We start from the raw sequence: 25,616 nt of genomic DNA, 5'->3' as shown, positions 1-25,616 counted from the left end.
GAACTACACAGAGGATGGGATGCAGGCAGGTGAGCATGGCAGAAAGGACTAGGAAGGCAAGTTGGGGCCTGACTGGGGAGGACCACGAGGCCAGACGATGGTATGTGGAGTGTATCTACAGCCGTCGGGTCACAGTTGTCCTTGGAATGAGTCTCTGGCTGCACTGTGTGCAGTAGGGGTGGGGACGCTTCTCCTTGAAGAGGCCCAGCTGGACTGGCTGGGTTCTAGCAGGTCCTGGCATGTGAGGGCGGGCAACCCTCTGTTGGGAGAACCTGGAGGGTTAGTCTGCAGACCTCCATGGGGGGTGAGGGGGGCTCTCCTGCCTGGAAGGACTGCTCTTGATCTGATCCACATTCCCAGAAGGAGCCAGCTGCTGGGAATGGCCCCCAGCCTCCACTGTGGGCAACTCTTGGCCCATCCTCTTCCCAGGGAAATGGAGCAGGGGTTAGGGCTGAGGTAGCTGCCTCCCTCCCATAATAGAAGGGGGGGTCAAGAGAGCAGAGGAGCCCCAGTTGAGCATCTGAAGGAATCAGGGATCAGGGGCAGCCTGGCAGGAGTCAGAGTGAGATTGCTGGAAAGGGATTCAGAGATCTCCATTTTATGGATGAGGAATCTGGGACCTAGAGAGAAATGAGTTGTCTGTAGGGACACCATGAGTTATGGCAGAACCAGGATGAGAATCAAGTCTGCAGGCTCCCTGCCCAGAGCTCTTCTCCTTATACCAGGTTGTGCAGGTGGAGGGTTCCGAGTGCCAAAGGTGAGGATGATTTATCTGCCCAGGGATTAGGAGGAAGGGGAATTCTCAAGAAAAGTAAGAGTAAAGTTTAAGCCATGCTGCAGGAGAGCAAGGGTGGTCAGAGTAAGGACTAAAGAGAGTATGGGAGTGGGGAAGGGGAGATTTGAAAAGGGAGACTGAGACCAAAAAGTCAGATCTGGTCCATCTCAGTTATTGTCACGAACCAACCCTGTTGGCACCCTCTGCAGAAGAGGTCATTGTGTTGGGACTTTGTCCTTGTGATCGATAATGATCTTTTCAGTGGACCCCTTTGTTATAAAGGAACTGAGGTCAGAGGGTGAATTAATGACTTATCACTGCCTTTCAAGAGTCTGGGGATGTTTGGAGGTGTATCAGTTAGCTTTTGCTGTGTAACAACACCTCCAAACATACACATATACACAACATATTGGCTTAAAACGATGAATATTTATATTCATTCATTTGTTGGGAGGGGCAGGATAGGCATAGGGAATTAAGAGATACAAACTACTATGTATAAAATAAATAAGCTAGGGACTTCCCTGGTGGTCCAGTGGCTAAGACTCCACACTCCCAATGCAGAGGGCCTGGGTTTGATCCTTGATCAGGGAACTAGATCCCAAATGCCACAACTAAGAGTTTGCATGCCATAACTAAAGATCCCACATGCCACAACTAAAGATCCCACATGCTGCACCGCATGCAACAACAAAGATTCCGTGTGTAGCAACTAAGACCCAGTGCAGCCAAATAAATAAATGAATAATTAAAAAAAAATTAAGTAACCTATGAGGCTATATTGTATAGCACAGGGAATATGTCCAATATTTTATAATAATTTTAACTGGAGTATGATCTATAAAAATATTGAATCACTGTGTTGTACACTTGAAACTAACATAGTATTGTTGATCAATTATACTTCAATTTTTAGAATGACACATTATTTTTTATAATTCTATGAATTGGCTGGATAGTTCTTAGGGTCTGGGCCAGCTTGGGTAGGGCTGGATGGGCTAGGATGGCCTTGCTTATATGTCTGGGGCCTCAGCTGCAATGGCTGATGCCTCTGTCCACGTGATCTCATCCTCCAGGAGGCTGGCTGAATGTTGTTCCCATGGAAGTGGAAGCATTCCTGGCAAGAAGAGGACAAGGCCCCAGTGCACCAGCACTTTCCAAATCTCTGCTTGCACCATGTTTGCTATTGTCTCATTGGCCAAAGCAAGTCATGTGGTTAAGCCCAGCTTCAAGGGATAGTGGGAAAGACCAGACCTCTCAATGAAAGGATCAGCAGTCACGTTGCACAGGGGCATGCATACACAGATGGGAGGAATTGGTGGCCAGTTCTGTATCTATTCCAGGAAAAGTAGATTATAGCGCAATGAACTTAGAGCCAGTTGGCCTATTTTAGGGTTGAATTCTTGTCTTTCTTTTTTCCCCAGAGTTTACAATGACCATCAAAGAAACATATTGCTCAGTGACAAACCTTGTGCCAAATACCCAGTATGAATTTTGGGTCACAGCTCAGAACAGGGCTGGCTTCAGCCCCGCCAGTGAGCGTGCAGTGTACATGACAGGTAATGGGGCCACTTGTTTCTGTAGCAGGACCTTCATTGAAGGGGACACAGGAGTCACAGCTTTCTTGATATGGCAGGGCTCCTGATTTCACTTGGAAGCACAGGAATAGCTTTGCATTTTTTTCTTTCATTTAATACACCAAATGTATATGCCTGATATGGCAGGGACATTTTCTCACAGTTGGTCTCAAAATATCAAAAAGTACTTGCTCTCGGACACAGTACCGTTTGAAGCTTGCAACCATCCTCTACTCCAGGAACACCTGCAAGAGATTCCCTGGTATCTTAGTCCGTTTGGGCTGCTGTAACAGAATACTACTGATTGGGCGGCTTATAAACAACGGAAATTTATTTCTCATGGTTCTGGAGGCTGGGAAGTCCAAGATCAAGGTGCCAGCAGGTTCATTGTCTGGTGAGGACACTTCCTGGTTCAGAGTGGACTGTCTTTTTTGCTGTGTCCTCACGTGGCGGAAAGGGGCATGGGAGCTCACTGGGTTTTCCTGTATAATGAACTCCTTTGACCCCCATGACCTAATCATTTCTCAGAGACTCCATATACCATCACACTGGGGAATAGGTTTCAACATATGAATTTGGATGGGGACACAAATGTTCAGTCTGTAGCACATGGTTCGCTTTTTATCGCACTGAATCTCTTGTAGGAGGAGAGTGCTTGCGATGTCTGCCCCTGCTCTAGACCACAGCAGGGCTCGATGTGAACAGAAGAGTTGTTGATCTCTCCCTTTCCTTGCATTTAGCGCCTTGTCCCCCCATTATAAAAAGCAAAGAGATAAGGAGCTGTGAAGAAGCTGCGCTGATCTGCTGGGAGTCTGGGAACCTGAATCCTGTGGACTCGTACACGGTGGAGCTGACCCAGGCAGAAACTCCGGGAGCCTCAGGCGTAACTGAGTGAGTCACAGGGGGCGTTGGCTGGGCATGAGAGGCCTTGACACGGTGACACAGCTTAGGAAATGTGTGGAGTCTGGAGAGGAGGTCAGAATTTGTGACACACAGAAACCTTAATTTTAGGTTGCTTAGTTTCATGAGAAATAGCTGGAATGCTATGCTTGAAGGTGAATGATGGATGAGTGAAAGACAAGTGAATAAATGGTAAACCTCAGCTTTGCTTTCTTAGTCCAAGCAAGGTTTACCATCATTCATTCCAGAAGTATTGAGCACATAGGTGGTGCCCGGGCATTGGTGAGCTAGACAGACAAATTCCCTGCCCTTACAGAGCTGACAGTCGAGTGGGAGGAAATAGACAAAAACGAAGAAAACAAATGCTTAAATACACAGTGAGGGACTTCCCTAGTGGTGCAGTGGTTAAGAATCCCCCTACCAATGCAGGGGACACAGGTTCGATCCCTGGTCAGGGAAGATCCCACATGCTGCGGAGCAACTAAGCCCATGTGCCATAACTACTGAGCCTGTGCTCTAGAGCCTATGAGCCACAACTACTGAGCCCACGTGCCACAACTACTGAAGCCCTTGCACCTAGAGCCCGTGCTCCGCAACAAGAGAAGCCTGCGCACCGCAACGAAGAGTAGCCTCCACTTGCCGAAACTAGAGAAAGTCTGTGCACAGCAACGAAGACCCAATGCAGCCAAAAATAAATAAATAATAAATTTAAAAAATATATACCAGTGATATGAAGGGAAAAGAAACTTAATGAAATAGGGAATGTGGTGGAGGTAGGGGCTTACTTTGGATAGAATAGATGTTTGAACTGAGACCTGATGAATGGGAAAGGCTGGGGCCTGAGAAGCTTCCTGTACTGGAGGAACCAAGAGACCTGCCTGGGTGGAATTTAAGGAGGAGAGAGAACTGCAAGAGGCAGAAATGAAAGAGATTAGAGTTCAATGTACAAAGAACATCGTGTCCATGGTAAAAGGCTATCTGGAGGCTCACATTCCTCTCTGGTTGGCCAAGAACCAGAGGGGTTCACAGCTAAAAGAAGGCTGGACTCAGTGACCACAAGGGCCTGCAGATCCTACGAGACTACAGCTGTGTACAGTGGAGGAAACACAGATGCACCTCTGGGTTACAACCAGGCAGTCCAGAAGCTTGTGGAAGGGGAATGAACTAGGCAGCCCAGTACCAGCCACCAAGTCCGGGGGCTGCCCTGCTGTGCACCTAGCTGGCTCTGGAGAAATGGAGAGGCAGGGGCGGGGGTGGGGGTGGGGAGGGGGTTGGTGTCAACTGTGAGGAAGACAGATTCTTCTATGCTAAATTCAGGGCTTGGGACCCAGCCATCTATCCCACCCACCCATTTGTTCCAGGTAGAATCTATGTGTCCACAGCCACATCAGGGCTCTGACCTTGGCGATCTACTTCTGGGGATATTCAGGAGCAGGGCAGGGAGTTCAGTGGTCTGGCCACCCAAATGGTTCAGAGTTCCTTTGCAACTTGTGCTGATACTTTAAGGGCACCTGCTACCTGGGACCACCCCTTATGATCGGGGTCATCAGAAGGCTGGTCAGTGACATAGGTGATCTGGTGTGGTGCTTCCTCTCCTAGGATAAACCTATTCATGGCATCCCGTTGCTCTGGAGAAAAGACAAAATTCCTTCACAGGCTCTGGCCCCTTCCTGCCTCTCCAGCTTATCCACACCAGCTCTCTCTCCCTCTCTGGCCCCAGCCACATTGGTCCATTTTAGTTCCTCCTACTTTCCATGCTTCTTCCTGCCACAGGGAATTTGCACAGGCTTCTCCTTCTATGTAGGAGATTCCTCTATTCTCTTTTCACCCAGTTACCTCCTAGTCCTTCTTCAGAGTCCAGATCAAAAGTCACCCCTCCCCTACTATACCTTCTACAGTTGGATAGATACCTGTCAAGTTGTCATGGTTACCATCTTATGTGTCTTCCAGTGATGACTTGAGAAATGCCTCTCTTCTAGACTGTAAGGGACTACGAGGGCAGGGACTGCATTCAGTTTCCCCCAGGGCCTCCCTGTGCAGTCTCTGGAACCTAAGGTGCTTAGTTAATATGTATCGAATGAATACGTAAAGGTGTCGCTCCGGTCAGAGCTGCAGCCTAAGAGTGACCTGGACATCCTGGCCTTGCCAGGTGTGGGTGCTGTGTCTGTAAATGGGCATCACCCTGAAGGTTCTCTTTCCCACTGGACTGAAACGGGGTTGGCAACTGTAGCAGCACAGACAGTGGCAGCCATGGGCTTACGATCCTGTACTGTATCATTTACATAAATTGGATTATTCCCAGTAGGCAGCTGCCCTCAAAGAAGTTACCAGCAGTGGGCTTCTGAGGGCCTTTCAGCTCTAGCCAGATCATTTGTTCACACACACAGACTGAGAGACTGCGATGGGCGCAGTGCTGTGCTTAGGTCAGGTGGTACTTGGCCCCTTCCCTCAGGGAAGTTGTGGTCCTACCAGGCAGACTGAGACACACTGGCTGCAGCTGCACACATGCCGCCATGATGCAGCATTAGACGTAGGTGCCTGGGACACGGGGTGGGGAGCTTGGAGGGGAAAGAGCCACAGACGGGGGGTACAAGGAAACGAGGCAGGTGGACCCGAGTGGGAGGGAGCACTGAGGGGGTCAACACTCCTGCCTGTGCCTCTGCTGGGGGTCCGAGGACAGGGGCACGGGGAAGGGGGTGTCAAAAATCCCCGCTTTGAAAGGGAGGCCAGGTGTTTGGGCCTGGCTGCCCCGGCCCCAGGGTGACTTCAGTTGCCTCCTTGTCCAGGTCTGTCGTGGGCGTCCCGACCTGCGAGTGCCTGGTGCAGCTGCAGCCCCGGCAGAGCTACGCCATCTACGTGCGGGCCCTCAACGTGGGGGGCCCCAGCGCAAGGAGCGAGCCTGCTACAGTCCACACCTCAGGTCTGTACCCCCCACCACATACTCTCTGGGCCCAAAGTGACCCCCTTGTGGCAGACGCAGTGCTGCTGTGACTTCATTGTTAAATCAGTAAATGTTCACTAATATGAACACATGGCAAATCAGGCTGGGAAGCGGCTCAGGGCTGATCAAAGCCCTGGGGTCCCCTTTTACAGAAGCGGAGGCCTAAGGCCCAAGTCATATAGCAGTTGGGTGGCTGAGCAAGCATTAGAACTCAAGGTTTTTCTCCATGCGCTTCAGGCAGGCTAGAGGCTTGTCCCACTGGACCTGGGTGACCCAGAAACCACGTTTCACACAGGCTGAACACCACCCCGGGACGGGGTCTATATGAAATTCCCAGGAAGGACCATGGGTGTGGCTTATCTCCCTGCTATTGGCCCAAACATCTCCTTACCCACTGGCCCAACTCAGCCCTGACTTCCCTCATTGGGTACCTACATCCACGTCCAGCTCCTCCCCTCCTCCCCACTTGCCATCATCACATCATAGAATTGTCATGTCTCACGTCCAAGTCCCGAGTCGGCAGAGGCATCACGAGAACCATCCATGCGTCTCCTGCTGTCCCAGCACTGCCGTGGCTTTGGGTTCTGAGCTTTGCTAAGGTGTAGTGAAGCTAGGCGGCTCTTCCCACACCTCACAGAGCAAGTCCAGCTCAGGCCAGCTGCTGCTTGGGTGACAGGCAGATAAGAAGAAGGAGGGAGCCCGGGCCCAGGGCTCAGGGGACATCATTCCTTTGGCTGGGATCTTTCACTGAGGGACGTAGGGTCACTTTGTCCTCACTTCTGATACCAGGAGGAAAGGTATGCGATTGGTCCCCACTTACGTTCCTTCCACACAGATGGGAAGAACAAGTTATGTGGCTGCCTAAGGCGGTAGGGGTTAGGGCTGGGGTTAGGACTCAGGTTTTTCTTTTATACTGTGATGGAACTTTTCATTGATTGACTGGCATTTCTAATTTCTTGTGCTGACTTGTTTTGAAATATCAGATTCTGGCTGTTTCGATAAAAGAGAACAGAGCAGAAGGTGCAGCCAGCCCTTGGTGATTGTTGTCTCTGAATTCGTTTGTTCAAATAATTTGTTAAGAGTGTATTTATGAAAAACTTAAATCAAGATGAATCGGTAAAAGACATTATATCCATTCAAAAAACGATCCTTGTTTGGGCCTAGGGAGCAGGCAGTAAGGGCCACACCTGTCAGCTGCAAGGTGGGAACCTCCCTCCCCCAGGCCTGTCCGCTCAGTTAGCAAATGAAATTTCCAGTAGCATGGAACTGTGGAAATAAATGTGGACAGCTTGATGGCGAGGCTAGAAGTAAAGTTCGAAGCCATGAAGTGATAGAATGGGAACTGAAGAGCTTGGCTAAGAGACAATAACGAAGAATGACTTACTATGTCCCTAAACAAAGGATTTTTAAAAAATGAATTTCGTATTAAATCCATTCGGTACCATTTTTGGATGTACTTTATTTTAACCATGATTTGGTGATGGTTACAATCTCCTTCCTTCTCCCCTGACTGCCCTAATTGAAAGCTGAATGTGGAATTTTGCTAACCTTTGTCAAATTGATCATTAAGAATTCCCTCAACTGCTATTCCCCTCGGCAAGGAGGTTAGAAATTCCTGTTCACCTGCAGATATTTACAGTCTCCCAGTTAAGGTCACAGCCACTGGAATCAGAGGGGCTTGGGGTTCAAATTTGAGTTCTGTCATCTACCAGTTGACTTCTCAACCACCCTCTGCCTCAGCTTTCTCCTCTACAAAATGGAAATATTAATACGAACACCTTGGTACTTGTAAGGAGTGAATGAGATGAGACTTACCAACCGCTTAGCTCAGCACTAGATGCACAGTAACCCCAGGTTAACTGCCATGATCCTGAGCATGAGGGTCACAGCCACACAAGGTCCAGGCTCACGAGTATCATACAGGAAGCTAAGCTGGCCACGCGTGGTGAAGCCTCTGCCTGAGTGGAGCACAACGTGGAGAAAGCAGAGGACTGATTGGCTGGTGGTGGTGGTGGTGGGGTGTCTCTGTGTGCTTCCTCCCCTCGCAGGCAGCTACTTTCACCTGAACGAGCACACCTGCCACCCCTGGCTGACTGTTTCTGAAGATGGGCTTACAGTAGTACGAAGTGAGAGGAAAGCCCTCGCCAAGGGCCTACTCCCCAGTGACACCAGGTTTACCAGGTACTGAATCAGCTGCTCACCCACCTGAAGGGTCTGTGAACCCACCTAATACATGCTGTTATCCAGCTAAAGTTGGATTATGAGAGATGCAGCCTTGAAGGGGGCTTCAGGCTCTCACTTCCAGAAATGAGTGAGGGGAAGAGGGATGGTAGGAAGGGGAGGCTGGGGAGCAGGGAGTAGGGGTCTGGCTGGTGCTGGCAGAAGAGCCCTGCTGTGGCCTCTGAGGTGGAGTCCTGGGCTCCCAGAGCTGGAAGGTCACGCCGTCAGCAATGGGAGAACAGCAAGGACCTAGGTCCCCCAGTGTTTGGCCCAGAGCTCTCTCTCCCACACTGTGAGACCTTCTAACAAAACTCCTGGTGAAAAACCGGCCCAAAGCTGGTGGGGAGAGTGATGGTCGCGCTAGTGCACAACCTGAGGGATGGGCGTCCATCGAAGCTGTGCCATGTCTGTCTGGATCCGTGCTATTTCCAGAGCTTAATACTCAAGGTCGAAATGAGGTATTTATACCTTCTTTCCAAATACTTATAGAAGACTTAAAATAGGGGGCAAATATACCCTACTGCAATCGAAAGACAAGGCTAGAAAGATGGGTAACGTCCAGTGCAAAAAAAAAAAAAAGTAAGTTTAGATTTTAGCCTTTAGGTGGTGAAAATTACTGGCGGATTAAAGTAGAAAGACATGATCAGAGTTGTATTTCAAAAAGAAGTGTGGGTACTTCCCTGGTGGTCTAGTGGTTGGGACTCCGCCCTTCCATTGCAGAGGACCCAGGTTCGATCCTTGGTCAGGGAACTAGATTGCACATGCCGAATGGCCGCAGCCAAAAAAGAAAAAGGGGGAAGAAAAGGAAAAAACAACCAAGTATTACAAAATAAAAAATTTTTTAAAAAGTGTGAACTGGGGAGAGGCAGATGGGGAGCAAGGAGACCAGAGAGGAGGCTGTGGAGCCTTGACTAAATCAGCAGTAGGTGGATGAGAGGAGCCAGGGGATTCACACATACTTGGTGCACAGAACCCACTAGACTAGTGGCCACCTGGTTAAGGGGGAACCGAGAGAGGGATCAAGTGCTAGATGTGCTCCAAGTGCTTTCCATGGATAATCTCACTGAGTCATCACAACAGCCTATGAGCTCCCATTCAGCAGCTAAGAAAGCTGAGGCACAGAGACGTGAAGTAATTTGTCCAAGGGCACACTTCTATTAAGGGTTGGAGTTGGAATTAGGCTAGAAGCTGAGCTTGTAACCACATTATTCCTGTCTTAGTTTTCTGCCTTGGGTTACTGGGTAGACAGTGAGTCTATTAACTGAAAATATGAGCAGTGTATACCAAACACAAATGTGGCAGGTGGGAGGGGTGGGAATGTGATTTTAGTTTCTGACATTCTGAATGAGAAACAACAGGTGGGTGGAAGTGTGGGTCTGGGGCCCGGAATAGAGCTCATTTTATAGGTGAGGAGTTAACTAACATGCTATCTCCTTCCCAGAGCTTTGCTTGGGCATCCAGAACTTGGGGTTTTGAGAGTGGAGATGATGTGTTAATGACAGCTGAACAAACCTGCCTAGGGATTTTGGGAGCCACATAAAGTCTGGCTGATGTAGGAGGCTCCTGCAGAAGGTAGACTGTTCACTTTGGAGATAAGATGTGGTCTGATTTCTGACAAAAACCTTCCTCTGTAGAGTTCTTCATTCTTTAACAAAGGATAACTCTGACCTCTGTCAGTGTCATTGTTCCCAGTGGAATCCTGGATGTAGAGTCTGACAATTTGTGAGGAATTTGCTATTTTGCTCCTCTAGGATCTGCCCCTGAAATCTGAAGTATTTTCTTCCACCTGTACTCATCTCTTACATAAGCATCACCTTGGAGACCCTCCATGCTGTTTTGCAGTATAAGCAAGTGCTGGCCAGCTTGTGAACCTCAAGCATGTGGTTCCCTTGACCGTGCTGTGTTCTGTTAGGTTTCAGTCCCTTTCTTTTTCCTTTTTTTTTTTTTTCGGTCCTGCCATGTGGCTTGTGGGATTTTAGTTCCCTGACCAGGGATCGAACCCACACCCCCTGCAGTGGAAGTGCTGAACCTTAACCACTGGACCACCAGGGAAGTCCTCAATCCCTTTCTTTTTTAATGAACAAGTGAACCAAACCTTGTTACTGTAAAAGCCCAATCACTGAAAAAAGCAAGCAGAGCCTTTTCTATTGGCTTGTCTCCTAACCTACAACCAGCAGTGTAATAATCCTCTTCTAATTTTCAGCATCAGTCAAGTGAGCTTTGAGAGCTAAGGCTGTGCTGCTTTCCAAGTGGGGTGTTCAAACACCTGTCTCCATACTTCTAGACCACCTACGGACTCACCCCAGCAGTTGGTGACACTCACCTGCACAGCCGGGCTTGGGTCACCCCAAATCACCCATGCTTCCACTTTCTAAAACCAGGTGTGTTGCTGTCATGGGAAACCTAATTCCAGTCCAAGGGCGCCATTACTGGGAGGTGGAGGTGGACGAGTGTTTGGACTACACAGTGGGTGTGGCCTCTGAAGATGTCCCTAAACAGGAGGACCTGGGAGCAAACCGCCTCTCCTGGTGCATGAGGCACACATTTGCATCATCAAGGTAAGATGAAACCTGGGTACCCAAGACTAAAACGTGCTTTGATAAGAACAGAGCGAGATGTTTTCACTAGTAATAACTAACGCCCACATTATGTTTTCTAAAATATGCTATTTCAGGACTCATTTCCTGCTCCTTTCCTTAAAGTCCAGATGGAAAGAAAAAGCAGCTCTGGGTACTTTTTATAAAACAGATAAATTCATGGAGACCTTATTCTGTGCTAAGCACTGTTCTACACTCTTACACATACTATCTCGTTTACTTCTTACAACTGTATTATTCCATTTTAAAGATAAGAAAGCTACACCTCACAGCAGTTCAATAGTCCACCCAACATGGATTTGGGGCTTGGATTCAAACCTAGGCAGTCTGGCTCCAAAGACAGCATTCTTCACTACTAAGTGACTGGCTTTGCATTTATGTTCAGCTTCAGTGTTACTAAATGAATAGTTTGATTTGAAGCCCTAATTCCAACTTTTTTAGGTGTGGGCAGAGGCTTAATGGCTATGGTTAATTCTGGTTTGCTTCTGCTGCTAAGCATTCTGTCCTCTAATGGAGTAGTTCCATAAAGCCAGGAAAATCCATGAGGCCCAGGCCTGTAGACATTTCAGACTTAGAAGGCCATGGGTGCAACCTCCCTCCACCTCAAAAATTGCAAAAATGTTTACCACACCACTTTCCCAGCACCCTATGTACTATGGGGCCTCTGACCCTTGACTTGCTGAATCCTATTAATGTTTCATCCAATATTCTGTGCCCGGGAGCCTCCATCATGGTTAGTTAAATGTTGTCATGCCCAAGAAAAGTGAGAAGACCAACTTTCCTCCTGTAAGATATTAAGACTAAAATGGGCTCTGCTAAACCTCAGACCCAGTTTGGGGAATGCAAGAAATACTATGCACTGAGCCACATACTGGTTTTGGATATTCTGCCTGAAGTAAGACTGAAAAATCAATCTCCTCGCCTAGGCAGTTAAAAACAAGGGGCAGAGAAAAACTGAAGGAGCATAAAGGAAGAGTAGCAGTCTGTGTGGAGTGGGAGGGGTGAAGTTAAAAGACAGAAAAGGAGTGGGAACACAAGACAGGGTGAAAAAGAAAGGGCGAAAAGCCGAACCGTGGTGGGAGGGAAGGTAGAGGGGCTGGCACACAGAGCTCTTCAAACGTCCGTACAGGGCAGAGTTGGGAAATTCCTGTGGCTGGCTTTGGTTTCTGCCATTTTCAAAGCACACAGGAGAAGCAATCCCTATTCATGAAGAAAACCTCCCCAGCGTGAGAGGGTGCTGGTGCTACAGAATACTGAGTGGTGACAGGCCCCCAGCTGGGATGCCTTAGAGCACTTGTGCACAGATTATACCAAAAGGCCCAGTTTATTACATGAAAGATCATGAGGTTCCCTGTTTCAAATGTCTATTACAAGGGATTTACATATCTGAACCTTGAAATCCACATTTTTAAATGTATTATTTCTATACAAAGTTTGATGCAATATGAGTTTATGATACTGTATGTCAGTTTCTTAGGTTAAGTGGCCACTCAAAAACAGAGTTTTGAAATATAAATTTCTTAGGATACGTTTTAGAAGATGTATATATGTATATATATATAGTTTTAGAAATGGCCTGTTACTTTGATAGTCATTTAATAAAAGAAAATAATCATAGAAGTATTTGAAAATTGAAATGTTCTGTAAATAGCCCATCTGCAGAATTTTTGAAGCTTTGTTATATCAACATTTAATCTTCAGACATAAGTATGAATTTCTACACAACAAGATAACTCCAGAGATAAGAGTAACAGTTTCTCCAAGGAAGATTGGTATTCTATTAGACTATGAAAATTCAAAACTGTCATTTTTCAACGTGGACATTTCTCAGCATCTATACACGTTCCGTTGTCAGCTTCACCAATTTGTGCATCCCTGTTTTTCTTTGGAAAAGCCTGGATGTCTAAAGATACACAATGGCATTTCAGTGCCAAAGCACGTCACTTTCTATTAGACCATCCTGATGCCCAGCTTCCTGTCTCTCTTCCGTACCTACCCCTCTTCCAGCCACTCACGCCTCAGCTGCCTGAACTTGGCATTCAAGCACCATGCACCCGGCGTCATTTATGGCTCATGTTATTATCTGGCAGACTTGTGCGCTGCCACCTGTGTGATACTAGGTTAGTCAGTTCCAGGCCCGGCTGTAAAATGAAGGCTCAGACTAAATGAACTCAAAGGTCTTTCAATTTACCAAACTGTATTGGTCTATCTGTGTCTATGCAAAGTATCTGAGTCCCCAAGGCCTACAGAGCTTGCGGGAGAAGGAACGAAGAGATATGTGCTAGTGGCTCCAGCCACCCCAGCACTTGTGACATTTCATTAGTCAGCCAAGAACACGCTTGAGAAGGCAAGAAGCCATCCACAAAGAGAAACAGGGAAGCCACATGCTGTGCTCGGTGGCCTTCTCCTCTGTTTTCCCAGTAGTCAGTGGCACTCTGGTGAGGTTTCTCCCACTGAACACTCTTTCTAAAAACCTGTTCCTCTCCGTGGTGGTACTTACTCCCTCTAATTTTGAAATGATCTTTGTAACACCTAATTCCATGAACACAGGACAGTATCTGTCTCGCTCATCACCCAATCCCCAAGGGCTAACACACACACACCAAATATTTGTTGAATAAAAGAGCATCTTTTTCATCCAGCCACTGCCCTTCGGCCTCTCACTGCTCTCCATGTGAGGGATGGCAGGGCTTGTTCAGACTACAGCAAAAGACCTATGGCCAGGAGATGGAAAAACCTGAGGGGAGGCGGTATGAAGGAAGAGAGGGGCACCTGTGGCTTGATGGCAAGATTGGTAAAAATGCCACATTACCTACTACTGCAAGCTTCCTGGTATCACACAGCAGCCTACACATAAATAATAAATGTGTTGCTTTAATTATGTGCACTTTGTGGGGGGGGGGGCGGGGCGGGGATGGGGGTCTGGTAAAAACAGACGACATTAGTTGCAACTGATTATAGGAGCTGTCCTAAAATGTAAAGAGAACCTAAAATGTAAAGAGAACCAGATTTGAAATCAAAAGACCTGAGTTTCATTGCTGTTTTGTAGTGACTTTGCCTTACGACCCTAGAAGAGTCACATTATCTCCCTTAGCTTCCATTTCCCTTTAAACAAAGAGAAAAATAATACTTGTCTTATAGGATGGGAGATTTAATGACAAACATGAGAGTGCATAACAGTGTATGACGTATAACAAATGCACAACAATCTTTGAAGAGAAAACATGAGCCCACCAAGTGCAAAGCTGAGCCCTGGTGGGAGATGTGGTCTCCTGCCAGCAGCCTTTCGGCAACCTGCCTCACTGCTCTCATGTCATTTTGTGACCTTGATGCCCAGCCCCCTTGGCTACATTTCTGGTTCTCCAGTTCAAGTTTCCAGTTGCCACTTAAAGCTCTGCACACACAGCATTTTCATGCTTACAAATCAAGATGCAGAGTAAATGATTCCTTTTGTAAAGCAATTCTCAGAGAATTTAGTACCGTGCCATGTGGATGCTTCTCTAAACATATATGCCCCTGATCTCATCACTTAAGGTTTTGTGTCAACTGAAAAATCCTTCACTTTAAAATTTTCATGTTTCCCAGTACACTCAAAGTCTGATACAAGGAACACCTTAGTTCCTATCTCAAAACTCTGCCTACTGATATAAACAGAAGTTCAGATTCTTGAATTCATACCTCAACTTGACAATCTTAAAGCACGTTACAGGCACACGCACGCATGTGTGCAAACACACACCCCTCTGCCCTGCCAACCTGGATCACTACCCTGATATAAGGAAGATACAACCAAAGCAAGCAGAGATGGTTCAAGTTACAAACAATTAAAATATATGTGTGTATTATCAAAAATGTTCTCAGCTACCAAAAAAGAAACTACCAAGTAGGAAACAGGCATCACAGATAAAGTAAGTTTGAATTCAGGGTTCTAATTAGGCTTTATTTCATATGTAATACAACATGGATAAAATGTATAAAAACTAGGCACCTATAAGATTTTTATAAAATTTTACTTGATCAAGAAAAAATGGTCTAGAATTAGCTTTAACATTTAAAATCCACTTAATTTAAACAAGGCAGATGACCAACTTCAAGCATCACAATTATTCAGCATAAAGAATCTTTGTTTAAACATGTTTCCCATCTTCTACAAAAAAAAAAAAAAAAAAAGCCTAGAAAAAAGAACCAAAACAAAATTTTTGTTTTTTTGTAAAATATTCTAATTCCTTAAAATGCCAAGAACAATCTGCTGAAACTAAATTTCAACAAGGGGCAGGATTTACCTCAAGGCCATGTTCACCTGCAACCTGCTGATAAATCTGTTAAAAAACAAAACAGAAAAAGATTTTTAAAAAAAAATCAGACCATTGTAGCCACAATCCCTCATACTGGGCAATTAAAACAAAAGATATCAAAATCTATTCTTTTCTTAGCTTTACCTGTATCACTTTATAACTCTCGAGCAAGTTATTAACAAGCTTTGGCTTCCCCACCTTAACAAAAGGGAAAGAGAACATGTAAAACCACCACAGAATCCTGGTGTAAACTAACATGGGTTGTTTAGTGATTCAGAATACTCAAAATTTAAGGCACCTTTATTATATGAGATTGTAAAGTTGGTTAGAGAATTGGCATACAAAATGACACTGGTCTCTGGTAAAATTAAACTGCCTTTTATTTGGAAAAGTGTATGTTTAATAATTGACTTCCTGCTGGTTCAAACAACAATATGCAATCACTTGTTACACATCCAATAAAGTATTTCTGAAGCATATGCTTGGTCATCAATTTGCTCTTCGCATCCTCCAAAATGTGTTAAAATCTTATATGGCTCACACACTGGCAGCTGCCCCCAGCACAATTCACCATGACGTGGCATTCTGAAACTGAGACTAGGCTGGTCTCTATCCAAGCAGGTTTAGCTACCAGAAGACTTCCTGGACTCTATTAAGACTGCTCTACAAGAAAGGTCTTCTCCTCCATTTTCCTAACCGACTTCTCCAACTTTTAGTCACCTTCCTATCAATTAGAGTAATATTCTCATCAGTTCACTATGTCTTTCTTCACCCTTACTCATCTATAAATTTACTACTCCTATTTTCTATAGTAAGACAATGGAAAGTGTGCAATTGCTGTTGGTAGATAAGTAGGTCTTGAATTCATTTTGCAAACAAGACCTGTTCTATCTACCTTTTCATTTAGGAGGCTAAAAGCAGAGTCACCTTGACTTCAAGGACTCTATTTTCTTAGTCTCCAGAAGAACGTGACAAGTCCAGCTTTTAAAACACTGTCCTCTAGCATGTCAAGATATTGAGGGAATGGTAATTTGTTACTTTTATAACTTCAAGCTTTAAGAGATTTGAACTCTTACATACGCTTGCTTCACAGCAACCAACAGTTAATGAGTCTAAATGCAAGATAACAGTTTCTGATTTGGAAAGATTCCACCCAGTCAGCATCTTTTCTGTCAGTTAGGAAGTCTCCCAGAAGGAGTGTAATTATGAGCTCAGCACAACTGTGCCCCAAGTTAGTAAAATGCCCCAAATATTTTAGAAACACTACTGAACAGGGGCTAGTTCATGTCTTACTACTTCGGGGCTTGTTTTCTGCTATTCCCCAATCCCAGAAAAAAAATTAAACCCAACTCACTAATTGATTGCTTTTTCTTCATTTTCCCCACGTTTTGACAGATTCAAGTTTTTGTGTTCTATTTCCACCTCACTCAAATCCTGGTGGAATTAATCTATCGTTTATTTGAGTTATGCAAATTCAGCCAAACAGCTTGCAGCTGATTAAAACAACATGCAGTCACTCAGACATAGCCGATAAAAATGTTTTGGAGTATGAACTTGGATTCTCATCTTGCTGTCTCCCCCATGCTCATTCCTAAGGCCAAATGTGGGTCTCTTCTTTGAAAGCAGCTTACGAGATGTCCTTATATTCAAACAGACTCAACTGGAGACAAGAATATAATCCATTCATTGGGAAAGAATCCAACCAACAAAATTGAGGTTTCCCGGCTATGCAGTTAAACAAAGCAGGAACTTGTTTTTATAAATGGATTTACCGAGTACATACATTACTTCTTGGTAAAGCCATCCTATTATTCTGCCACTCAGAAAGATTTCTACCCTCTGACTTCCTTGCATATCTCACTGCTCCCTCCCCCCACCCAATTAAGGGGGAGGAAGCAGTGAGAGAGAAGGAAAATGAGAAGCACGATCCAAAAATAAGGATAGAGCTCTGGAAAAGACACTTGATGGTGTCTTTTGTACATTTATAATTTATAAACCAGCCACAGATGCCTGGGAACCTGGAATGGACCTCCCCTTCCTTGTCCACCCAAGTAACGCCTGTATAAAAGTCACTTCTTAGAAGCACTGCCCAATTCCTTCCTCTCCCAGGCTGAGTTAAGTGCCACACACTCACCTTCTTCAGAATACTTAAGTGGCTATACTGCCACCATGACCTGTGTCTACTCCACTTGACTGTAAGCAAATCAAAGGCAGGAACTGTGCCTTCATAATCACTGAATGATCAGAACATGGAAACAACAGTGTTCGGCTTTCAAAGAGCTCATATACCTGAAAAGAAAAAGGAGACATCAAATTGTCTTCCAAATTAAAAGAAAAGCCTCTTTATTAGAAAGTAGCTTTCAAATTTGTGCGTAGGTGGGAGCAGGGGGAGTAATTCTCAACCTTCCTTCTGTTCCAATACACCTGAGGCATCTAACACATAATCCCATTAGTTAACAGTGCTCCATGGAGACTTCTAATCTGGGCAGAGTGGGAGGGGCTTAGAAGAATCTAGGGGGTGGGGAAGATGTATGTGGTTTAGAATGCTCCTCCCCCATCCCTGCAAGAGACCTGACGCATTTAATATTACTCTAAGAGAGCCCAAAGGTCTACAATATGTATGTTTAAAATGCTCTGAAACATAAATGTGGTTCCTATGCTCTGGAGGCTGGTGAGTGGAAGTTATCCCCTTGGCCCTGAGCCTGACAGATGTTCTGATATTACAGCACAACATGACTCTGGCTCTCTGCTGGTCTTAAAATCTAAGACTTTGTTGAAGGAAGTTATATGCCCGTTGAGGTAATAAAAATTTTAGTGACTTACAAAGTTCGCAGGAGATTCCTTCTCAAATGTCTTTTTTTTTTTTGGCTATGCAGTGCGGCATGTGGGATCAAACCCATGCCCCCTGCAGTAGAAGCACAGAGCCCTAACCACTGAACCACCAGCGAAGTCTCTCAAGTGTCTTTAAAAAACCATTTTATGGGAAAGACATCCTCACAAGTGATACAAAGCAACAATTACAGTAGCTCAATGCCAAACAACAGCTCCACTCCCCCAGACAACTTTGGCCAAATTTATGTATTACCTGGAGGGTGAAAAATCAGATGCAGGCACCCCTCATTTCTGAAATCTCATCCTTTCCTAAAAAGTTGATGGATGGCTAGAATTTTCAGATAGTGGGATCCAATGTTTCACTACTTTGAAGCACAAAAATATATTCCCAGCCCTTCAAAGAAATTCAAGCCAATTTCCCCAAAATAACCACATATAACTGTCAAAGATTTATGCAAAAGAGAAGGCATTTTAAACACCCATTACATATTTACGTAATAACTATGAACTCAGTATAATTCCAGTAGAAATTATAGAAATACAAGACTGTCCCTGTTATTACATTTTTAAAGTGATACTTCTGCTCATGTCACGATCACTTGCAACAGCAATCATCTGTCTACACCATCTAAAATTTCTTTGAAACATTTGCACAGAGCAGTTATTCTTAAAGTCTAGTCCCTGTGAGGGCCCCTGAGATCCTTTCACTCTGACAACTAACTGAGTGTGTGCTTGTATATTCTTGTGTTTAAAGACACTTCTCAGTTTTAATGTCTAATACCATAAACATCGATACGTATAACACACATAAATGAGAGCTGTTTGGAATCCACAATAATTTTTAGGGAGTCCTGAGAGCAAAAAGTTTGAAAATAATTTATATAGAGTAATAGTGGGTCCCTCACAATGAATATCTAGTTGAATAAGTTCCTAAGTACAAAGATTTACCCTATGTGATGCTAACAGTTTTCAATATTTGCTAAAGTTCACGTTGTTTTCTAGACTTCTTAGGCTTGCCCACGTTCCTACAAGACATTTCCATCTAATAATATGGGAAAGATGATAGAGATAATGCCCAATACTTTTAAACAGCATGAGAACTAAATGCATTATTACTTAAGGAGACAGCATAGGTGTGACTGCAATGCACTCTACAGCATCTCACCCAGATTTGCGGGCAACTTACAAGTTCTTTATAGCTAGTTTCTGATTCAGACAGTGTTTTGGGTAAACATTTCCACAGACTGTTACAGTAAATATTCATAGTGAGAACTCACATAATAAATAGTGATAAGTCTTCCAGGGTGAGCATATATCTACGAACACCAGGCCTTTCAATGTAAAGGTATGTAACAGGTACTCAAAGTTTCATCTTCACATTTTGTTACCACACATACGTTCCTGAATAGGAAACGACAGAAGTCACACAACAGACCCATCTACATCTATAGCGTATCTAAAATGTAGATAAATGACACAGTTCTAACTCCTGACACACAATGACTCTGCCTTTGATGGATTCATACCGCACCTAAATGTACACCACCACCTCTTTGCTCCTGCTTACTTCCCCCGCAAAAAGAAGACTTGTTCAGCAACCCAAAGACGGTACGGTGTGGAGGAAAGAATCCTGGATTGGAAATGAATAAATCTCACTTCTAGTCCCGTTTCTGTCACTAACAACCTGTGTTACTTTCAGCCTGTCTCAGACACTGTACTTCAATTTAAGATAAAAGGAGGGGTATAACTCAGACGGTTCTGTTCCACCCCTGAAACCAAATGACTCTGCTGGCCGATTCAGGAAGCTTAAAAATTACCAACTGTGAGTGTATTTTTTCACATTAATGCAACAGGCGCTGCTGCCTCAAGCGGGAATCATCGATTCAGAAAGTCTGGGTTTGTACAGACCTTCGCTTTACACACCTTATGCAATACAGGATACCACCCAAGTGAAATTTCTCCTACTAAACTTTTTTCCTACACTTTATTCTGAGTGTGGACTTCTCCCTTCCACATCTATCCCCACGACAGCTCCGTGAGCTACCAAACTCGTTTTTCAGACGAGGTCCAGAAAACTGAGGGCAATGAGTTAGTAACGAAACCTAGGTCACTGGTGGCGCTGACACGGCGACAGATACACCGACGCCTCATCCCTGCTCGGGTTCCCCTCCGTATCCCCTCAAACCCGACACTCCAGCCAGCCTACAAGGACGCTGCTGTCATCCGCCCCGCCGGGTGGCCAGGGACTGGCCTTACTTTACGCGACAGAAGCGGCCTGCCCTCCGGTACCCGATCTCGGTGGCAACTCTTCTCTCCATCCGGCGGAAAAAAGCTCTTTCCGGTTTCCGGGGCTCCTGGGGGAAGTCCCGCCCCACGCAGCAGCGTGAGGTAGCGGGTCGCGTCGAGGCGCCGCGCGCAGGCGTGGAGGGGATTAAGCGGTGGACGCTCCCTCGGGGGGATGATCTCCGCCTGGCAGGGTCAAGTGGAGGGAGATTGGTCGGGCTGTTGTTGGATCCAGAGCCATGGGAAGAGGCCTGAGAGCCGTTCAGCGCGGCGTGGGAGAGCGGCTTGGAGACTCCACCTCCTCAGAACACAACCCCCTTCTCCCACGGGGGTCCTCCGGGGAATCCAGGCCCCCACCCCGCCCCGGCTGCCCCTGTTTCTCGCATTGCTCCACCTGCCCAGCGCTGTGTTTAGCCTCTTCCTGCCTTTCGTTTATCTATGTACATATTTTGCCGCAGTAATGGTTACCACTTGCTGAGCATTGGCTGTACATCTCACAGCAGTAGCTTATAAGCGCCTGGTAATTCTTGACTAGTAGGATTTCTGGATGAAGCTCACTCTTTCCTTTACCACAGACAGGATTGAGCGCCTGCGTAATCCTGGGCTGGAATATGGACATGGCACTGTTGGGGCTGGGAAGATAAATTAGACATTAAAATTGTTGTCGTCTTAGTTTCCTAGGACTGTCATAACAGAGTACACACATTGGGTGGCGTAAGACAACAGATACGTATTTTCCCATAGTTCTGGAGGCTGGAGGTCCTGAATAAAGGTGTCAGCAGGATCATGCTTCCTCTGAGACGCTAGGTAAAACCCTTCCTTAACTCTTCCCAGTTTCTGACGCCATCCAGCAATCCTTGGTGTTCTTTGGCTTGTAGCTGCCTTACTCTAGTCTCTCAACTCTGTTCCCATATGGTGTTCTGTCTCTTCTCTTAGAAGAACACCAGTCCCCTTGGATAAAGGGCCCATCGTACTCCAGTATGACGTGGTCGTAACTAATTACATCTGCAAAGACACTATTTCCAGATAATGTCACATTCTAAGGTCCAGGAAGGACATGGGGGGGGGGGGGGGGCGGGGAGCCGGGTACGTGTGTGACACTATCCAACCCAGCATACCTGTCAAAGAGCTTAAGAAGTAGGCAAGCCAAACGCTGATGATAAATAGCTGTAGTAAAAGTGAATTCAAACATAGTTTAATTGGATCTGAGAAGGTTTCATGTACATTTGGGCTGTCCCCTTGATAGGTGCGTAGGATTTGGATGTGCCATCATAGACCGTCATAGACAGCATGCTAGACAAACGGACATCACAGACAGGCACAGGTTGGAATGTAAAAAAAGTTAGGTTAAAGCAGGAGGGATCTTGAATGCAAACTGAAGAGTTTGCAGTCTGTTCTGTATATAAAATGAATAAACTGAAGTGTTTCGGCAGGGGGGGTTGTGCTTTGAAGATTAATTAGCAGCTTGAGCCAAACTTACTTTGCGTTACTTGTTCCAGTTTAAGAAGTTGTAAACCCTATCCTTTGAGCATATCCTGTGCTTTTTCATCCTGGTATATCCCTGCTCATGCTGTCCTTTATTCCTGGAATGCTGCTTTTGAGCTGCATGATTTTCACTTCTTGATTTTTTTGTCATGGAAATTGTGCTGTGATATGAGATGGCGGAGGAGAGTTGTTCAACTTATTTTTTAAATTTTTTAAAAATTGAAGTGTAGTTGATTTAAAATGTTATATTAGTTTCAGGTGTACAGCAAAGTGATTTATATATATATTTATATATATATTTTTAGATTCTTTTCCATTATGGGTTATTACAAGATATTGAATATAGTTCCCTGTGCTATACAGGAGGTCCTTGTTTACTATTTTATATATAGTAGTTTGTATCTGTTAATCCCAACTTCCTAATGTATCCCTTCCCCCATTTCCCCTTCCATAACCATAAGTTTGTTTTCTGTCTGTGTCTATTTCTGTTTTGTAAATAAGTTCATTTGTATCAATTTTTTAGATTCCACATGTAAGTGATATCATATATTTGTCTTTTTCTGTCTGACTGACTTCACTGAGTATGATAATCTCTAGATCTATCCATGTTGCTGCAAATGGAGTTATTTCATTCTTTTTTATGGCTGAGTAATAGTCCATCATATATATGTATAAATATATATATATATATTTATCTGCTTTACCCATTTATCTGTCAGCGGGCATTTAGATTGTTTCCATGTCTTGGCTATTATAAATAGTGCTGCTGTGAACATTAGGGTGCATGTATCTTTTAGAATTGTAGTTTTCATCTTTTCTGGATATATGCCCAGAAGTGGGATTGCTGGATCATATGGTAACTCTATTTTTAGTGTTTTCAGGAACCTCCAGACTGTTCTCTATAGTGGCTACACCAATTTACATTCCCACCAACAGCATAGGAAGGTTCCCTTTTCCCCACACCCTCTTCAGCATTTATTATTTGTAGATTTTTTGATGATGGCCATTCTGACATGTTTGAGGTGATACCTTATTGTAGTTCAACTTATTTCATATTGTTAGCATCCCCCTAATAGCAAAACCTGACAAATATAGCACAAAAACAAACAAACAAACAAACACTAGAGACCAAACTCACATAGATACAAAGCTCTAATGTAAAATATTAGCAAATTCAATCCTGTACTCCATTTGGAACAAGAAAGCATTTATGAAATGATTTAATATTAGAAAATCTGTTGCTATAAATCATTTGTATAGGTTAGAGGCTTAAAAAACTGTATGATCATCTCAACTGATAAAATGTTTTCTGAAAAAATTCAATATCAAAACATTTTCAGCAAAACGAGAATGGATAAATAACAAGTTGATTAAAGAAACCATAAATCTATAGCAAACACTATACATAATGATGAAACATTAGAGACATTCCCATTAAAGTCAGGAAAAAATGGATACCCACTTTTCACTGCTAATGTTCAACATGGTGTTAGATTTTCTAGCCAATGCAACAAAACAAGAAGAAGACAAAAAAGATTAGGAAAGGAAGAAGCGAAAATATTATTTTCAGATGATGTGATTTTCTTTCTAGGAAATGCAGGAGAATGAAATGACAAACTATTAGAATTAAGTGGTTCAGCAAAGTGGCTAAATCAACATATAAAAACTTAAAATTTCTTTATATACCAGTAATAAAATGGAAAAAAAAAGGAGCACATCAGAATACACTGAACAAAATATGTACAGGACTTTTATGGGAAATCTGAAATATTATTGAAAGACATGAAAGACTTAAGTAAATGGATATTTTCATGTTTCAGAATGGGAAAATTCAGTGTTTTAAAGATAAAAGTTTATGACAAAAATTTTTGATATGGTACCTATTAAAATACTGATAGGCTCTTCAAATAACTTTATTTGGTCAAAGTATGTTATTCTTTTGATATACTCCTAGGTGCCATTTATTGATATTTTATTTAGAATTTATCTCTTATTAGTGAGGTTGGTATGTAGGATTTTTTTTGGTACTATATTAATCAGATGTTGGTATTTAAAATTATATAAGATCCCTTAAAATAAATTAGGGAGCATTTCATATTTTTCTATGGCCTGAAATAATTTAAGTAAATTTAGAATTATCTGTTCTTTCAAGGCTGAATAGAGAACTTGGTTGTGAAACTATATTACATGAAGCATTATTATATGTGAATTTTAAACAAGGTGTCTCCGCTCTTTTATGATGACTGAATTACTCATCTTTTCTACTTTTTCTGGCATCAGTTATAATTTATACTTTGCTTGGAAGTCATCTATTTCCAAAAGGTTTTTCAAATTAGTTGTCATTGCATTAGATGTAGAATTCTCTTATGATTTTAAAAATCTGTTCTGCACATGTGGTTGTTTACTTTCTCATTCCTAACCTTACATATTTTTGCTTTCTTTTTTTCTAAATCAGGCTCACAAGGGATTTGTCTTTTTGGTTTGTTGAACTCTTCAAAGAACCAGCTTTGGAGTTTGTTTTTCTACTATCCTATTTTTCAGCTTTAGTTTTTGTGATAGTTCTTCTTCCTACTCTCTTTTTTGTTGTTGTTCTTTTCTAACTTCTAAATATGAATCTAAGATTCTTTATTTTATCTAAGTGCCTTCATTTTTAATCTTTTGTTTTTAATGAAGACATCTTAAGGCCATAAATGTGCCTCTGAATACAGCTTATGTTGTGTTCTATACCTTTTAAAGTGTTCATTCCTCTTTACATATGATGTAATTTTACTTGCAATTTTCTCTTTGACCCAAGATTTATCCAGGACTTGGTATCATTTTTTAAAATATTTTTTCAATCATCTTTTTATTTTTTCTAGTTTTATTATGATCAGAGAATTAGATTCTGCACTTTTTAAAAAAATTTTATTTATTTATTTTTGGCCAAGCCACACAGCATGCAGGGATCTTAGTTCCCCAACCAGGGATCAAACCTGTGCCCCCTGCAGTGGAAGGACAGAGATTTAACCACTGGACCGCCAAGGAGGCCCCAGTTCTGTACTTTTTAAATTAAGGTTTTCCTTCTTTGTCAAGTACATAGTCAATGTTTACATATTCCATGGACACTTTTTTTAAGGAGCTGCAGCCCAGCTTTTTAACATTGATTGATTGATTGATTGATTGATTGATTTGGCTGTACCGGGTCTTAGTTGCAACATACAGGATCTTTGTTGCTGTGTACAGAATCTTTAGTTGTGGCATGTGGGATCTTTAGTTGTGGCATACGAACTCTTAGTTGCAGTATGTGGGATCTAGTTCCCTGACCAGGAATTGAACCTGGCCCCCCTGCGCTGGGAGTGTGGAGTCTTAGCCACTGAACCACCAGGGAAGTCCCTCCATGGACATTTAAAATATACATATTTTCTACTTATATTTGGAAAATTCTGTACTTCTATTACATCAGGTTTATTGGGTTTTAGTATTCAAACTTATTGATTTCAGAATTCAATTCTCTGATGTATTCCCTAGATCAGGCTAATTCTAAAAGAGATGTGATTGAAAATTCCAACTTAAATATATTTTAAACAAGTTTTTCTTGCATTTCCAAAAGGTAGGTTTATGTATTCAATTACTATGTCTTTGGTTCATACAGGACTATGACTTCTCTATCCTTTTTGTAAATTATGCCTTTCATAAATTAATTTTTATCCTGTTTAGTGCTTTCAATTTATA

The 25,616-nt window shown here is 43.6% G+C and overlaps 1 protein-coding gene, 1 long non-coding RNA gene and 1 other non-coding gene across 6 annotated transcripts in view; 1 reads left to right on the top strand and 2 right to left on the bottom strand.

Moving 5' to 3' along the window:
• Nucleotides 1-13,901, top strand: part of FSD2 (fibronectin type III and SPRY domain containing 2) — a 46,162-nt gene extending 32,261 nt beyond the window's left edge. Inside the window, exons 9-14 of one of the 3 annotated variants that reach the window (XM_057719975.1) lie at nt 2,200-2,334; nt 3,093-3,243; nt 6,039-6,172; nt 8,242-8,374; nt 10,795-10,971; nt 12,712-13,901. In XM_057719975.1, coding sequence (XP_057575958.1) covers nt 2,200-2,334; nt 3,093-3,243; nt 6,039-6,172; nt 8,242-8,374; nt 10,795-10,971; nt 12,712-12,964 — 983 coding nt within the window. In that variant the 3' untranslated portion in view covers nt 12,965-13,901. The other 2 variants (XM_057719974.1, XM_057719977.1) reach the window with 2 other exon arrangements.
• A 1,027-nt stretch (nt 13,902-14,928) lies between these two features.
• LOC130844014 (uncharacterized) lies at nt 14,929-20,469 on the bottom strand. 2 transcript variants are annotated; one of them, XR_009051130.1, is made up of 4 exons: nt 20,394-20,469; nt 19,415-19,538; nt 17,440-17,594; nt 14,929-15,503 (listed from the first exon to the last, which is right to left on the bottom strand). It is a non-coding gene; the product is annotated as an uncharacterized LOC130844014 (long non-coding RNA). The 2 variants fall into 2 exon arrangements; XR_009051129.1 differs by having other exon boundaries at nt 14,929-15,329.
• Nucleotides 16,141-16,267, bottom strand: LOC130847243 (small Cajal body-specific RNA 15). The gene has a single exon (XR_009052027.1). It is a non-coding gene; the product is annotated as a small Cajal body-specific RNA 15 (non-coding RNA).
• Nucleotides 20,470-25,616: the final 5,147 nt, after the last annotated feature.

This window comes from Hippopotamus amphibius, chromosome 2 (genome assembly GCF_030028045.1).
Source record: "Hippopotamus amphibius kiboko isolate mHipAmp2 chromosome 2, mHipAmp2.hap2, whole genome shotgun sequence".
Lineage (NCBI taxonomy): Eukaryota > Metazoa > Chordata > Mammalia > Artiodactyla > Hippopotamidae > Hippopotamus > Hippopotamus amphibius.
Note: the sequence above shows the minus strand (reverse complement) of the source record. Positions and strands in the feature narration are given on the sequence as shown.